General features: G+C 49.4%; 1 protein-coding gene across 1 annotated transcript; it reads right to left on the bottom strand.

The window, feature by feature from the left end:
- Window positions 1-429: 429 nt before the first annotated feature.
- Window positions 430-15,272, bottom strand: LOC141572852 (mucin-16-like). The gene is made up of 3 exons (XM_074338709.2): window positions 11,744-15,272; window positions 5,311-5,421; window positions 430-752 (listed from the first exon to the last, which is right to left on the bottom strand). Exons 1-3 carry the CDS (start codon window positions 15,243-15,245, stop codon window positions 430-432), a joined length of 3,936 nt encoding a protein of 1,311 aa, XP_074194810.2. The 5' UTR covers window positions 15,246-15,272.
- Between the last annotated feature and the right edge of the window lie 647 nt (window positions 15,273-15,919).

Genomic DNA, 15,919 nt, shown 5'->3' with positions numbered 1-15,919 from the left:
AAGTCATGGGGATGTCAAGTCCTGCACAGAGAATAAAGTCAATAATACGAGTATCATAATGCGTGCACGGTGATGGGTGGTTGCTAGCTTTATTGTTGTGCTCGCTCTATAAATATTGAATCACTGTGTTCTACACCTGAAACTAACATAGTACTGTATTTCAACTATAATTAAACATAATTAGTTAATTATTTTTCTAAAAGAATTGCTATTTGCCTTCAACATGCCCTTTTACTTATTATCTTGTACACTCATATCTGGGATGGAGAAAAGTAGATTCTGACTGATAGGTACTGAATTTGGGCTCCATGCTATAGAAGTCACTCGATTCTAAGAGAAAAAATAGAAAGATCCTAATGGAAAAAATCGAACCAGAAAGCAGATTCCTGACAGTTCTCTCTTCTCCCATTCAATCATGTCCACCAAAGCTCAGAACCGCAGGGCAAAGGAATTCAGGAACAGGTGGTCCTTACTTGTAAATGGAGTGGATTTGTCAGGGACTGGAGCAGGTCTGGCCTGCACAGGGAAGCTCTCCTTGGTGGCTGGACTCTCAGCTCGGCCAGATGTGGTAGCCTTGGGTGGTTCACTCCTGGCCACCGATGTGGTGACATTCGCAGAGGTCATGTCCGGGGTCCCATCCTCTCCTGCAGCACCGCTCAGGGACCAGGACAAGTCTTCTGGGGAACCCGTGCCTGCCAAAGCTGTAGTTTTCCGGGACTGAATGTTTGTGGATGATGTGGATGGTATCAGTCCTGAGGCAGGAGGAGAAGGGACATCTCTGGGTTCCCTTGCTTCAGAGAAACTGGAAGAAGGTGAGATTGAGCTGGGGGTAAACACTGGGGAAGACAGATATCCGGTTTCTGCTTCCGAGGAAGGGCTTCTCCCTGACAGAGTCTCTGGACCTCTTCTCACAGGAATAGTCATCTCTGAGAGTGGAAAGTTCTGAATCAAAGCCACAGCTGTCCCTTCCTGGGAAGCTGCGGTTGTTTTATTCAGAGTAAGTGCACCCCCAGGTGTAGCCCTCGAGGGACCTGTTGGTGTGGTTAAGGCAAGGTGTGAAGATTCTGTCATGGGAGAGGAGGTAAAAGAGTTGGTGTTGGTTCCTTTGGAGATATCAGGTGTCCCCAAGGATGGAGTGGGGCTTGGGCCAGATATTCTGTCAGAAGTGAACTCAGTCCTGGTGACCTCAGTAGTAGAAGCACTGGACACTCGAGGAGAGACAGTGTTTCCATCTGTGACTGAGCTGGAATCCTTGGAATTACTGGTCTCTCTCTGTCCAGATGTTTGAGTGGAAGCAAGTTCTTCCCAAAACACAGGATAAGTGGATAATGATGGAGACACACTGGTGGTCTCTACAGTGGAGACTGCAACCATTGGAGAGAAGGTCTTGTGTGACTCCGAGTGTGTGGGGGCAGAGGAAGGTGGCCCGGAGCCAAAGCAGGTATCACAATGAGTAGTCACTGTTGCATCTGTCGAAGCATTTGTCTCTGTGTCTGTGGTGGTCTTGGAAGTGGCCAATCTATCGTGTGAGCTACTCATCAAGAGTGGAGGTGTAGTGGTTCCAGATTCCATGTTTGTGGCCAGGAGATTGGTGGTCTGCAGTGGTCCAGGAAACTGAGTGAGCTCACTGATGGTCCCTAGTGAGATGGGAGAGATCGATGTCATCTCTGGGGTCAGTTGTGTGGCCGCGGTTGTCTGTACCTCACCTCTAGAGATAGGTGAATCTGTCATCTCAGATCTAGGAGCCTTTACACTCTGTCCCTGGGCACTTGAATTGAGGGTTACATTTTCTACTGTGGATGTGGTCTCTCCGGGAAGAGTAACTGAGACTGTGGATTTCTGTCTTGAGGTTGAATTCATGGTGGGAGACAACACAGAACTCCGTTCTGGCTCTCTGCTGGTTGGCAGTAGCTTTCCTGTGACAGACACTTCAGTGCGACTGGCTGTTTGACGCAAGGCGGCCCCACCTGTCATGGCCCCTGTAGGGGACGGCAGCAGTAAGATGGATGAGCTATCACTGGGCCCCAAGGTGAGTTCTTGGGATCTTGTGGCTCCCACATGAATCGAATCTGTTACAGATGCTGAAGACACAGATCTTCTAGTAGCCGAGGTTACCGTAGACACATCATGCGTTAAAGTGGGCGGGGAGGAATGTACATCAGTCTGTGTGCTTGACTTCTCAGAAGAAATAAAGGAAATAGGGAGTACAGTTGTTTCATGGCTTTGGGGAGTCAAGTTTGTACCTGAAATCTTAGGGAATGAGGTGCTCAGCCCCTGGTCATCAGAAAAAGTTGCAATGGGAGTAGATAGAGTTGTGTCCCCTGGACTGAAAGTGTCCAGTCTTGGGTTGGCCTCAGTGATTCCATCTGAATATGAGGCGGGCAGGGTGGCCAGACTAGTTCCAGTGGAAGCCGAGGAATGGTGAGGAGAGCCTGTCGCAGTGGCCAGTGCGGAGGAAGAAAGTGTCCTTTCTGTAGAAGGGACTCTGGGCAAACCAGTGACAGGAAAGTGGGCAGCTGTGTCTGTGACAGTCCATGAAGAGGTCTCTACTGTTCGGGTGCCATCTGTGGTCCAGACCCTCCTCTCTGGGCTAGGCATTATAGCTGCCCTTGTTCCCCTGGGGCTGGAGGTGACAGCCTCCAGAGTGAAGGCCCTCCCCTTGCTCGTTAGTCCTCCAAGAGATGACATCACAGAAAGGGCTCTGGGTGGAGATGTAGTGTCAGTGGTCTCCACTCTTGACAGGGCCTCAGACTTGGGGGTCCCTAAAGGGGAGGAGCCAGTTTTCCCTCTTGTCACCCTGATGAGGCTCATAGTGGCTGAGCCATCTGATTTATCAGAAGTCCAGGGTACTGTTGGAGTAATAGGGGCTCTAAGGGTGGTCACAGCTGTGTCTGCGTTCGCAGAGGAGGCACTCAGCATCAGGTCCCTTCCGGATGTACGCTCTGACCATGGGCTCGTAGATGAATAAGACTTACCCACAGGTCCCCGTGTCTGCCGTTCGGCTGTCACTGTCGTTTTGCTCAGGGCAGTGGAAGGAATGACTGTGGTGCTGACCCATCTCATGCTTCTAAGTTCAGATTTATCTGTCACTGAGCTTGTGGTTCCCATGGGGATTGTAATGAAGCCTCCTGCAGAGCCTGGAAGGCCAGTGGAAGATGTGCTCGAAGGGACATGTGTGTCCACTGTGGTCCCCCCGGTGGTGTCAAGCCACGAGGACAAGTCCGTTTCAGTTGTCTGAGGCGTCAGAACTGGGCTGACAGGCTGCACATTCCCTGTGAGGCCTGGGGGAGTTGACTCTGAGAGGAGGGAGGACACCGTTCCTCTTAGCTGCCTGGTCCCTTCTAGTGTCCCAGAGTGTGGGCTGACCCAAGCCTCAGCTGGATACGGGGAGGGTGGCATCCTATTTGTAGCTACCGCCATTTCTGTAGAGGATTCTGCAGGCACCATGGTTCCTGTGGGCAGGTGAGCAAGTCTGATGCTGCCACTCCCCGTGACCATGGACAGACGGGTGGCCGGTCCCACGGTGGTCTCCACGGGAGCAGTCTGTGTTAGAGGTTCCCTAAGAGAAGTTTGCACAGGGGTTCCGGTCTCGTGGCTGCCGCTGGGCTCCTGCAAGCTTGGGTTTCTGATATTTTCAGAGGTTCCTGGGCTTCCGGTGGGCAGACCTGCAGCTGAAACAGCTCTTGAGTTAGGAAGTTTGCAAAGAGGTGAAAAAGAGGTTTCTTCTGGTTTGGATTCTCCTTCCTCCCTTTTTACAAATCAGTTGGACACGCCCTCTCCTCCTCTAAATGGCAGGAATTCCATTGTCCAGCCGTGCGTCCAATGGTGGGACACAGGCTCGGTCTATAACGGGCTCACAGAGCTCATGTTGGTACCGTGAGTTTCTATCTCCATGTGGCCTCCATGTGGACCTTTGTACCACATCTCATGTCTTAGTGAAGCATAAAGAGTCCGCCAGGAACAGAGGAAAACCCCTCCCTTCTTTTGCTCCATTTTTCATCCTTGAGCCCAAGCTTTAATCAATCTATTTTAGTCTGATATCTGCCTTTCTCCCCTAAGCCTCAGAACTGTGAGTCTAATTGAAAAGTAGCTCTGGGGCTTGGTTTTAACAGGTTAGGAGAAGAGGTAGACCCAGGTATCTTACTTCCTTTATGTTTTCATATTCTTTCACTTTTCTCATCCATAAAGGACAGAACCATTTCCTTACAGCCTAGAAGGACAGGCCAAACTACTGCTTTCAGGAATCAGGACAGCTGTACTCATCAGCTTAAGTACCGCAAGTGGATATCCCCTCTCATCTGTGTGCCACGTATTATAAGCCATAACAATGGATGATAAATGTTCACCTTATATTAAAATCACCTCAGCGATGACTTATCCCATAGAATAAACCTGTGACATCCCAGGCTTGCCTTTCCCTGCTTATGGCAATTCCTGACCTCAGTCAGGATGCCTGACTTAGGAAGGACCTTCATAATCAGTCAGCTGATTGGTAGACATGTCTGTCTGTCCCTAAGGCCTCAGTGATTGACTCTTGAACTTGCAAATTACTAAGTAGAAGCACTGCATATTAGAAGTCAATAAATCTCCCCAAAAATTATTATCAACAGCCTCTGGGTACAACAGCAGAAAGTTATGATTACTGAGGTATGACAATTAAGTTTGCGAGGTTGTTACAACGATGTTGCTAACCTTTTTTGATATAAGAGGGATTATTCATTATGAATTTATACCAACTGGACAAACAGTTAAGCAAGCTTACTATTTGGAAGTGCTGAAAAGGCTGCATGAAAAAGTTAGATGACCTGAACTTTTCACCAACAATTCATGGCTCTTGCATCACAACAATGCACCAGCTCACACGGCACTGTCTGTGAGGGAGTTTTTAGCCAGTAAATGAATTACTGTATTGGAACATCCTCCCTATTCACCTGATCTGGCCCCCAATGACTTCTTTTTTACCCAAAGATAAAGGAAATATTGAAAGGAAGATATTTTGATTTCATTCAGGACATCAAGGGTAATACGACAACAGCTCTGATGGTCATTCCAGAAAAAGAGTTCCACAATTGCTTTGAATGGTAGACTAGTCGCTGGCATTGGTGCAGAGCTTCCCAAGGGGAGTACTTTGATGGTGACCATAATGATATTCAGCAATGAGGCATGTAGCACTTTTTCTAGGGTTAGTTCATGGACGTAATTGTCAGACCTTCATATCTACCAGAACCTGGGACCTGGGCAATCAATGATTTTACTCCAGAGATCAGGAGAAAAGACTCAAGCATAGTGTACACAGATGGTCATACATACCCAGACTAGTGACAGTCACCAGAGATGAGAAGTCGCCCACTGACCCTGTGGTGCCTCCGTGGGGCCCCTCACTCAGCTCCACGGTGGTGGTTGCCACTGACTCCTCAAGCCCTGGAGGAAAAGGGACAGAAGGGTCATCCCAGCATTCCTTCAAGATGTGTGTCTATGAGAAATTCTCTCATTAGACACTGGCTCAGCAATGTCCTCATCTGTATCTGAGAAGATATATTGCATAAAATAATTCTCTTGTTGGCATGAAATCAAACCCATAAAACGACCTGGATCATTATTATCGAAGAGCTTCCTGTTGATGGCAGGACTGCTAAACTTATTAGCTTCAAGCAAAAGCACTTGGTAACATTCTATCTCCATCATTTATAATACATGAATTCACAATTGGTTAATTTTTCCTTCCCATATTTGAACTCTCTGCAATTAAAATCATGATATCATTAATTATTACATCATATTAGTTAACATACGTATGCAAATAATGTCTTGATTACTCACGTCATTTACTTTTATCATTATTTTACAATTATTATCATGCACACTTCATATCTGGGAAGGGGAAACATAGGCTTTGACTGAAGGAACTGAATTTTGGCTCAAACATGCTGGAAATGTCAGTAGTTACATAGAGAGAGAATGATCCTCCTAGATATGTATTAGGTTGGTGCAAAGGTAATTGCGGTTTTTGCAATTGTACCAACCTAATAGAAACAGAAAGGGGCATCTCAGAAGGAATTTTCTCTTCTCCTCAATTGTTTTCTCCTCCTGTATTCTTTATCCTCCATTCAATTGCATCCAGCAAACCTCAGAACCCCAAAGCAAAGGAGGTCGGGAACTAGGTTCTTACTTATAAATGGGATGGAGTTATCAGGAGCTGGAACTGAGCTGGGCTCTACATGTGGGCTGCTCTCTTTGGTGGCTATAGTCTCAGCTATGCCATATGTGACAGCCGCTGGTAGCCTGGCCACTGGTGTGGTGATATCCATCCCAGGGGTCTTATCCTCTTCTGTAGCTGTGCTCGGGTACCAGGAGGAGTCTTCTGGGGTGCTAGTGCCTGGTGAAGCTGGGCTTTTCTGGGACTGAATGTTTGTGGATGATGAGGATGGTGTCAGCCCTGAGGCAGGCAGAGAACTGGAGGCTCTAGATTTTTCTACTTTGGAGGAAATAAAAGAAGCTGAGGTTGAGCTTAGGACAGGTACCAGGGGAGAGAGGGATTTGGTCTGTTCTTCCAAGAAAGGTTGTGTCTGTGACTGGGTCTTCAGACCTGTGCTCACAGGCGTGCTCGTCTCTGAGAGTGGAAAGCCCTGAGTCTCAACAGAGGGCATCCCTTCCCCGGAGGTTGTGTCTATGGAGTCCTGAGGGAGAGTCCTCTTTGTTGGAGCCCTAGATGGACTTGGTGTGGTGAAAGTCTTGTGTGAAGACTCTGCCGTGGGAGGGGAGGTAGAACGGGTGGTGTCGGCTCTTATAGGAACATCAGTGCCACCCACTGACTGAGTAAAGTCTGGGCCAGACGTTCTGTCAGGGGAAATGGCCTCAGTCCTGGTGACTTCCGCACTGGACACTTGGGAAAAGACCATGACTATGTCTGTGGCTTTGCTGAAATCCTGAGAAGTGCTGGTCTCCCTGAGTCCATGTGTCAGTGAGGAAACAGGCTCTGCGCCCATCCTTGCATATTTGGGGACAGGAGAGGTCGCAGAGCCGATGGCCTCCATGGCGAAAGCAGTAACCACTGGTGGTGTGACCGTGTGTGATTCCGGGTGGGAAGGGGCAGAACGTAGAGCAGCTCCAGAACTTGTTGCCCACATGGTGGATACCACTGCGTCTGTGGAGGGATGAATTTCCTCCGTGCCTGTGGTGTCTGTGGTGGTCTCAGAATCAGCCAGTGTCTCCATTGAGGTGTTGATCTGAGTTGGAGATGAACTGTTCCCAGTTTCTGTGCTCACACCCACCAGAGATGTGGGTTTCACTAGCTCAGCTGAGTGAGTGACTCCACTCAGGAGCCCCAATGAGCTGGCAGAGACTCGTCCCGTGTCAGTGGTCATTGGAGTCATGGAGGCTGTGTGTGTCTCACCCCTAGAAATGGCTGAAGCTGTCATCCTCACTGCAGGAGGCTTTAAGCTGTATCCCTTGGAACTTGTACTCAGAGTTAGCGTCACTTCAGGAGGGGTCATGGCTACCGGGGCTGAGGATTCCTGTATTGAGATGGATGGGCTGGTTTCAGGCTCCGACATGGGTTCCTGGGAATTTGTGTCTCTCTGAGTCATTGAACTGGTGACAGCTGCTGATAATGAATGTTCTCTAGTTGTCAAGTTCAAGGTAGAGTCAGGAAGAGAAGTGGGAAAGGAGTCATTTCTGTCAGCCTGTGTGCCTAGTTCGTCAGAAGAAGGAATGGAAACATAGAGTGTCATTAGTTCAGGGCTTTGGGGAGTCTGATTTAAACCTGAAGTCTCAGGAAGTGAGGTGCTCATCTGCTCTTTGTCCAAAGAGGTTGTGATGGGATAAGATGCAGCCGTGTCCACTGGACTCAAAGTTCTCACACTTGTGCTGACCTCAATGACTCTAGCTGCATAAGCAGATAGTGGGGTGTCCAGACTGGTTTCAGTGAAAGTGGTAGGATGTTGGGTAGAGCCTGATGCAGTAATTGTTGCTGAGGAAGAATGTGTCTTTCTTGTAGAACTGGCCTTGGGCAGATCTGTAATGTGTAAGTTGGCAGCTGTGTCTGGGACAGCCCACGGGGTCCTAGACCCTGACGCCTGGGCACTGTCCGTGGTGCTGAAACTCTCCTCCAGGCTAGGCATGATTATGGGACGGGAGCTTGTCCCCCACTGTCTTTTGTTTGTGACAGCTGAAGGGGGAGCTTTATAGCCACCCCAACTCATCATGCTAGTCGGAGATGAAGACTTAGATGGGATCCCGGGTGACGAGGCAGCTTCTGTGATGAAGTTACGAATCTTTGGCTCCTCTGACAGAGATATTACAAGTGTAGAGGCGGCGGGTTTTCCTTCTGAGGCACTGGTGAAGCTCGTGGTGGATTGGCCATGCTGTGAAGTAGACAGGGACATACTTGTCTCTGCTTCTGCTCTTGAATGTTCATAATGATCTGTGGAAATATGCGAGGTTAGTATTACTTCTGCTTCTATATTTCCATGTGCTAATGTTTTTCTAAACATCCCCAAACTAGTGGAAGCCCTCCTGTCTTCAGCAGTAACTGAAGCACTACTGATCTTGGACCCCAAAGTACTGATTTTATCTACAGTTGTTGTGTGTGTCGTGTATTTAGGTGTCTGAACTGCTGGTGTTTCCATGTTTCTGGTTGCAGCTGTGGCTGCAGGGCCAGCATGGGACTTGAACACAGAGATTGGCCAAGAGATTGTTACCTGGGGCAATAGTGTTTCTTTTGCAGAAGGCATTTCTGGTAAAGAGATGCTCTGCCAGTGAGTGGTGTTGGCAGCTGTAACTGGGCTTGTCCCAGGGACCAGGAGAGCGGTAGTTATTGATCCACCAATGGGTGTGACCCAGGGTATCCTATGACAGCTTTTGTTGGTTGAATGCTGTCCACGGTTTTGACTTCCTCCTCAGGATTGCTCATAAAAATGGTGGTAAAGCTAGAAGAAGTGGCTTTGGTTTCCGTGCCAGAAACTGAGGCCTCCGTGGGAGCCACCGTTGCTGAAGTATCCTTAAGGGTTTCTTCTTCTTCCCCCATGTGTGTCTCAGATGTGGAGGGAAGGGCTGAGCTTGTGGTATAAGTGGAGAAGCTTGCAGGGCTTGACTTTCTGTCCAATCAGGTGTTCTGAGTGAGATGATCTCATTATGAGTGGCTCCCAGTGTGCCTCTGTCCTTGGGGAAAGCACTGGGGACACGCTACTCTTCTGTGTATGCTCTGCCTTTGCAAAGGGAGATGGATTAGGCAAAATCACAATTGGTGTAGTTGTTGTTGGAATTTTATACAGAGCAGGGGAAGGAGGGGGAGGTGGACTGAAATCTACCCCTGTGATGGGCGCAAGTTCCTTTGAGACTGTGCCTCTGGTATCACACGGGTTGGCTAAGAGTCAGTTCCTGGAACGCCAGACCTAGATTTATGGAGGATGAGATCAGAAGGAAATTGGTGCTCATCCTCGGCCCATCAATGGGGTGAGTCTCAGGAGAGGAGAAATCAGTCCCAGGAGCATGAGTCAGAGGTGTGCTGGGTCTCTCTCCAAAAGCTACACTTCTAGTTGTTAAGTCCAGGGAGGCAGAGGGGTAAGTCCCTAATGAATGACTGGTCCTTTCTGACACATTTGATCCAGGGGTGATATCAACCAGGGAAGTGAAACGGAGGTTTTGTTCTGTACCCGTGGTCATGTCAGAGAATGACTCAGTTGGATCTGTGGCTCGGGATGATAGGAAGACATTGTTTGGGATATTTGCTGTACTTCTGCCCTGTGGGAGCATTGAATTGAAGGGGGGCAGGTCTAGTGGGATACGGCGTGATGGCAACCTCTTTTTGTTCTTTAGTGGCTGTGGCCCCGTGGAGACTGGTGGGCCCCCTGAAGCCTGGAGTAGTGGATATATCAGTAGTTCTTGTCATCTTTTGGGTGCAATTGGACAAGTCTGTGACACGATCACTTGGTTGTTTGAAAAGATGCAGAGGAGAATTCCTGCTTCTCCCGAGGAAATCTAGTCTGTAACTGTACTCCCACCCTGCCCTTTATATCTGAAAAATGCCCCCATGATTTTCGGAAGTATACAGTGAGGTTTTTATGAGTTGTGCTAAGAGAACATTTAATAAATCCCAATGCTGACAAAACTATGAGGATATTCTGCCCCTCCTTTTCTATGGCCCCTGCACCTTCTCCAGACCGCACCGTATTAACGAGTATCCATGGTGCCCCTTCCAGAATCTAAAAAGCTTGATCTTTAAATATTATTTTTAAGGGATTGGGGTATAATTTAATATCTCTCTTATTTTTGTCCATCTTGGAGACTCCTATTTGGCCTTTAAAGAGAAGTTAAATGCAGGAAAATTAGGTTATAAAAATATTGGTCTGTCTCTAGGCCTCCATCACTTCTTCCTGAGAAGAGAGAACTGTTTCCTTTATGGAAAAACCTCCAGAACACAGAGTTCACTTTCTAATGGCATCACACCCTCTAATATGGTAGCTCCTTCCCATTTAAGACCATTCCAGGAACCAGTCTTAGTCCCTTCTTATTATGTTAGATTCAGACCTTTTCCAGTAAGAATCCTCTATTAATAAAAATCTCCCAAACACACAATGGTCTCTTGTGTTCTTGGAAATACTTAAGTCCCATATCGAGAAAGCAGAACAGAGAGACCAACATTCTTGAGGAGAAATCCAGGTGGTCCCAACTTCTCAGACTATTTCTAGTAGAAGGACAATTGATCAGAGAACAAACAACAAGGTTCCTAGAGACAAATTTAAATGGCAGCCATCATATCTGCAGAGTAAACTGATGTCATAGGTGTTGAAGGGTCACTTTTCATCCATGAGGAACTTTCATACATGGGGATGTCCCAACCTCAGGGCCACAGTACTCCCTGACCCGGAAGTCTTACCTCTGTTGGTGGGGGCCCATGACAGTGGAGAGGTGGATGTCCAGGCGGGCTCTCTCTTGGACTCAGAAGAAGTCAATGCCCCTGAGGGGGTTCTAGCCAGGCCAGTCTCCACTCCCGGGCTGGTGTACCCTGTCCCTGTGCTTCCTGAGGAGGAAATAGTCTCAGGAGAAGTGTGGCTTGTCTGTGCCTGAAAGTTGGGAAATGCTTCTGAAGAGATCCAGGTTGGGGATGTGGGATCTAAGGAAGAAGCCCTGGGCCCTGCTCGGGTGGGCAGATCAAAAGGAGCAAGACCGTTGCTAATGGGGAGGGGGGTGTGACTAGAGGGATTTATTGCCCCTTCAGAAGACGAGCTGGCTGAGCTTGTCCCTGCATGCTCCCAAATACCCGTGGAAGATGTGGTCCTTGGGAGAGATTGGAGAGATCTTGTGCCTGGCAGGCCAGAGGCCAAAGAGAAAATTGATACTTTCTCAGTTGGCATTTCCCTAACATTAGGGAAGAATGAGGTAGAGACCATGGTTTCTCCTATGGTGGGGGAAGTGACTGATGGAGTGGTCATCTCAGGGGACACAGAAGAAGAGGCTGAAGAAATGGATCCTGGCCCATCCCTCCTTATGGTCACTGATGATTCTGACCAGGGGCCACTGTGCCTTCCAGGAGTGGCTGTCTCTGAGGAAGCTGGGGCCCCAGCAGTGTTTGGAGTCAAAGGCAGAGATGAATTCCACTTAGCAACTAAGTTGGTTCCCAGATCAACTGTGGTTTTTCCATGGTCAGATGTCTGAGTGAGCCTTCGGCTGGTTTCCACAGAGCGAACAGTGGCAGCAAGGCTCTGAACCTTTGTGGACCACTCTGGAGATGGGCTTGTCTTACCTTGAGATGTTGAGCTGACTGGCTGTGATGGTGTGGGTCTTTTCCTGGATGCACGGGGGTTTAGGACCAAAGCAGTCAGCACTGTAGGAGATGTGGTCTCTGTAGAAGGAGTAGTCGAGGGAGGAAGTGGAGATGAACTCTTCCTGGCTTCTGTGTTGGAGAGGCCTGGAAAGCTAGATTCAGGCACATCAGTGCTGCTTTCAGTTGTGACACCTATGGTTGTCGTATCTGAGGATGAATAAATCAACGAGATGGATGCACTTCGTTTGGGGCTCACGGTGAGATCTTGGGAGGCAGTGGCTGGAAGGGGCGTTAAGTCCCCAGCTGTACCCGAAAATCTGAATTCTTCTAGGTGCTGGACCAAAGTAGTTGAATCTGTATTCTGGAGAGCACTGGTATCTACTCCTGGATTGGAAAGTTTGTGAGGAGGTATGGACACACGTGAAAAAGTAGCAAATGTCTTGGATGAACTTGGACTTGAAACATCAGGGACAATCTCTTCTGTTGAACTGGTCCTTAGCCGTGTTTCCATGGGGAGAGATGTAGTGAGCGCCCATAGCCAAGAAGTAATTGTGTTGTGTGCAGTGGTAGTGAGGGCCAAGGATTCACCCGGCGCATCCGAGGTCGGTTCTGAGGTGCTGCTTCCAGTGGTAGAGGAGGTGGAAACGTCTACAGAGACCGGTGCTGGAGCTGACTGTGTCTCAGATGCAGGATTTTTGCCCGGGGATCGCGTGGAGTGTTCAACTGCGTCTGTGCTTGTCCATGCTATCGTGGCAGGGCTAGCAGGATGGGGTATCTTTAGAGTTTCCAAACCTTCAGGGTGAGTAGCTGGACTGGTGGCCTCTGTTCTTGGCGAGCTGTCTGCGGTTCTGAGCTCCTGTATTGCATGGGATAAAGAGAGGCGAGTTGAACTTGGAACGTGGGGGTAGCGAGTGGTGGTGGAGGCCCAGGAACCACTGGTGCTTGCCTCTCTGGGAACCGACATCTCAGATTGGGACCCAGAAGAGTAAGAAACATCATTGGTCTCCATTTTCACTATTGATACAGGAGTGGTGGTCTCCATGAAGCGGGGTGTGGGGAGTGGGGAAGACCCAGCTAAAGCTGTGGTGTGTGCCCTGAGGCTGATGCTAGGTATGTTTGTTGATTCAGGGGAGCTGCTGAGGGGAGGGAATCTCCTTTCCGACAACTCCATCAATGGGGCTGGAGACAAAGTACCGTGGGAAATAGTGGTGCTTTCCCCTATATCAGCCCTTGTGGGGGTATTACTTAGTGACAGGGAAGTGATGGAAGGTGAGCTGGGCATGTTCCATTTACGTGGGTCATCTGCTTCTATTATGCTTGTGGTGACCCTCTGGTTTGGAACTGTGGGGGTCACTGTAACTGGGGCAGCAACAGCAGGAGCAGGAGATGAGGACAAACTGCTGAGCCAGTTGCTTCCAGCAGAGCCAGGCTCAGGAAATGAGTGAACTGTAACCGTCTGTGAAGGCAAAGGTTGGCTCACAGAAACTGTAATCCCTCCAGTGGTCAAATGATAGGGGGTATCAGGAAATATGCTCACCAATTGGCTTTTCCTCTCTGGAGTGCTTGAGGCATCAGCACCCATGGACTGAGATGGAGATACTGGGATTGGGACACGTTCCTTGGCCACAGTGACATCTGTAGAGGTCTCAGATGGAGATGTGCTTCCAGTGGGCAGGTGGTTTGTCCCCAACCTTCCTTCACTGTCATAGCCCCTTGTGGTTGTTAGGTTCGTGGAATCAGTAAAAGGAACAGTGTCTGGGCCACTCGTGCTTTCTGTTGCGAGTATGGCTGTGGACGTTCTCCTGAGAGAAGTTCTTGCCATAGAGCTGGTTGTTGGGGAAGTGAACCTAGTGACCCCCACAGTAGCAGGGAGAGGAGTGGCAGAGGCTGGAACAGTGCTTTGTGTTAAAGGTGACCCTGTGTCAAAATTGGAACTAGTCTCTGGCCAAGATGTGTTTCCAGGTGCAGAAGAATAATTAAAGGTGCCCGTGTCGGCCTGTGGGGTCGCCGCTACAGAAGGGAAAGCCCAGTTTCTAAGGCGGTGAGATGTGTTAGGAATGGCTGTGCTGGTGGAGTTCATAACGGAGTCATGGCTTGTGCCTCGGAGCCCGCTCACTAGGTGGGATGGAGAAGAGAGAGCTGGAAGGGAAGTCGGGGTGTCCATGTTGGGAAAGTCGTGAGCGGGGGCAGAGGGGATGGCGAAGGGGGACGTTACTCTGAAAGCAGAGGTCTCAGATTGAGAAACAGAGGGCTTCAAAGTTTCCTTTGATTCATCTCCAGGAATAAATAGATGGGTGTTGGTCACTACTGAGGTGGAGTGGCTAGATGGAGAAAATGTGGTATTTATTCCCGAAACACTGGCAAGGCTGGCATTTCTAGGACCACCTGACCATTCAGAAGCCCCAGTCCTGGCTGTGGGGACGCTTGGTGGGTCTGCGGTGTCAGAAGACGTGCTGAGGGTGTGGACACTGCCTGCTGTCCCTTCTGCTGATGGAGCCAGACGGGCCTGAGGCGAAGCGGTACTTCTGACTCTCTCAGCACCTGTCGCTGCATTGCTTATTGTCATGGACAAAGGGACATCTGAGTTGGGCTGAGGACTTCCTGTGGTCTCAGGGGTCCCGGTGGTCACAGAAGCGGTGACCCTCTGGACTGAGAAGGTGCTGGGCCCTGAGACTTTATCACCGACAGCTGAGGCAGACGACAACAGAGGAACCCTGGTGTTTTCCACGGTGTCTGCTGCAGAGCGCGGGTCAGGAGAGGAGAAGGGATGTGCCATGTTCATTTGAGTTAGTTCCAGTCTGTTTCTACCCCAGCCCTCTGGAGTCCCTGTAGGTGTTGATTCAAGTACAGAAGAAGATGGGTTCTCAAACAATCGATCTGTGTTTCCGGGAGTATGTGCACCAGCAGTTTGGGGCTCAGATGAAATGATGGACTTTGGGACATTTTTCTTTGAAACTGTCAAATCTGTGCTTGTGTCCGTTGATGCTGGGATTGCTGCTGGAAGATGCTCTGTGTCCTGGATACTCCCTGGTCTACTGTCTTCCATCACTGGGATATCAGTGAGGTCAGTGTACTTATCAGTGAGTGGGCCATCGGTGGTCTCTTCACGGTGTGTGTCTGTCGATGCTTCTCTGGCCAAAGGACCATCTGTTGAACTGGTCCTTAGCGAACTGAATTCTGGAACCATCCTTTCAGTAGAGGAATTCTGGGAAGGAGTTCCATTTGCCTGGGGCCTCGAGGAAGGGCTGGTTCTTTGTTCTGAATTTGTCATTTCTCGAGAGGTTGACTCAGGGAGGGCAGAGTACATCATTGCCAAGGATTGGGTGGCTCCTGCCTGACCCAAAGAGGTAGGACTGGCTGTGGTCTTGGCTGGAAAAGTAAAGGGCAGGATACCCTCCTTCTTCGTGGTTACACCTACAGACACATCCTGTGGCAAACTGGTTCCTGGGGGTCCAGAATCCACCTCCAATGTGGCTTCCATGCTGCTCTGCCCTGTTGACAAGGAGCGCGTAGAAGCAGTTGATCCAGGGAGGCCTGTGGGTTCAAGCGTGGATGGGTCAACATTTGCCTCTTGGGCGGCTGGTCTAAGCAGAGTCCACTGAGGGGAGGTGGCTGCTGCACCGCTACCGGGCTCCCTGCGATTTCCTGTGTGGGAAATCTCTGCAGCTGGTATCTCTGTGCGCCTGCTGGACAGACCTGTGTCCAGAAGCACTGTTGTATGTAGTGGGGGTTGGGGGAAACTGGGCAACTCTTTTGACCAAGAAGATACAAATTTGGGCAAGAGAAAGGGAAAGATGTCACAACCACAGAAAGTTCCCTAAAGTGAAAATCTGACCATCCAGTTCCCTCCTGCAAAACTCACTGCCTACCCGATAAATTACGTAGGCTATCACGTTCTTTATGATCCGTCTCCTCCGTCTCCCTCCCCTCCCCCCTCCATGTCTCTCGCTCTCGCTCGCGCTCTCGTTCTCAACCCGGTGTGACTTCCACGCCCCCTCCCCCCCAATATTTAATAATGTCTGTACATTTTCTGGTTGTCACTACTAGTGGTGTTCTACTGCCATCTAGTGGTGAGAGAACAGGGATGCTGCTAATTACCCCATAATTCCTAGGACAACCCCCATGGCAAAGAATTACGCAGCCCCAAATGTCAAC

Source organism: Rhinolophus sinicus, chromosome 15, assembly GCF_057876585.1.
Source record: "Rhinolophus sinicus isolate RSI-liver-muscle chromosome 15, RSI-T2T, whole genome shotgun sequence".
NCBI classification, from domain to species: Eukaryota; Metazoa; Chordata; class Mammalia; order Chiroptera; family Rhinolophidae; genus Rhinolophus; species Rhinolophus sinicus.
The sequence above is the reverse complement of the archived record's forward strand: the minus strand, read 5'-3'. Positions and strand labels throughout refer to the sequence as shown.

What these genes read in the sequence shown, in the direction of transcription:
- LOC141572852 (XM_074338709.2), bottom strand. Translation starts at nt 15,245, where the DNA reads ATGGAAGCCACATTGGAGGTGGATTCTGGACCCCCAGGAACCAGTTTG. An exon ending in AGTCAGCTCAACATCTCAAG is followed by an intron (nt 5,422 to 11,743) that starts GTAAGACAAGCC and finishes CTTTTCCTCCAG; the next exon opens with GGCTTGAGGAGTCAGTGGCA. An exon ending in GGTGACTGTCACTAGTCTGG is followed by an intron (nt 753 to 5,310) that starts GTATGTATGACC and finishes CTCCTGCCTCAG; the next exon opens with GACTGATACCATCCACATCA.